This window comes from Anneissia japonica, unplaced genomic scaffold (assembly GCF_011630105.1).
Source record: "Anneissia japonica isolate Jap-2015-1 unplaced genomic scaffold, ASM1163010v1 scaffold284824_len513422_cov204, whole genome shotgun sequence".
Taxonomy (NCBI): domain Eukaryota; kingdom Metazoa; phylum Echinodermata; class Crinoidea; order Comatulida; family Comatulidae; genus Anneissia; species Anneissia japonica.
In genome coordinates, this window is record NW_022732066.1 from 296,068 (window position 1) to 296,603 (window position 536).

Below are 536 nucleotides of genomic sequence, written 5' to 3' on the forward strand. Positions count from 1 at the left end.
TCACCCCCCCCCCTCACCCACCATTGCTACATCCTAAATCCGCCACTGTAAAGCCATCATCGATTAAAACAGATACACAAATTAACGATACAAACCATCATACTTGCCTCCTAGTTTTGCGTCGCCATCTGGTTGTGCAGTATCTTCTGGTTGTGCATCACCTTCTGGTTGTGCATCGCCTTCTGGTTGTGCATCACCGTCAATTTCTCTATCGTCTGTTTGTACAGTTTCGACATAATTGCTATTGCAGAGATCAGTTGTGCAGCACTTGCTACATACGGTCATGTTCATCATGTCCGGAATATCTATACAAGTTTCAAGGCAGAATTGTTCACAAGACCTGGTATACATTTCCATTACAGTGTCTCCTATCGTCAAAGCCGTTTTTGACAACTGCAAGTAACAAAGAAATACAGGGTTCACAATCGACGTAGTCAAGCCGCACTACACATATTGGTCAATACAAGCTGTCTCTTATACACATCTAGATGTGTATAAGAGACAGCTGTAAAGCCATCATCGATTAAAAAAGATAC

General features: G+C 42.4%; 1 protein-coding gene across 1 annotated transcript in view; it reads right to left on the reverse strand.

Annotated features, from left to right (window-relative positions):
• Positions 1 to 536, reverse strand: part of LOC117115569 — a 23,776-nt gene that overhangs the window by 2,274 nt on the left and 20,966 nt on the right. Inside the window, exon 12 of the mRNA XM_033259423.1 lies at positions 96 to 257. Within this exon, the coding sequence (XP_033115314.1) occupies positions 96 to 257 (162 nt within the window). The remainder of the gene's footprint in view (positions 1 to 95; positions 258 to 536) is intronic.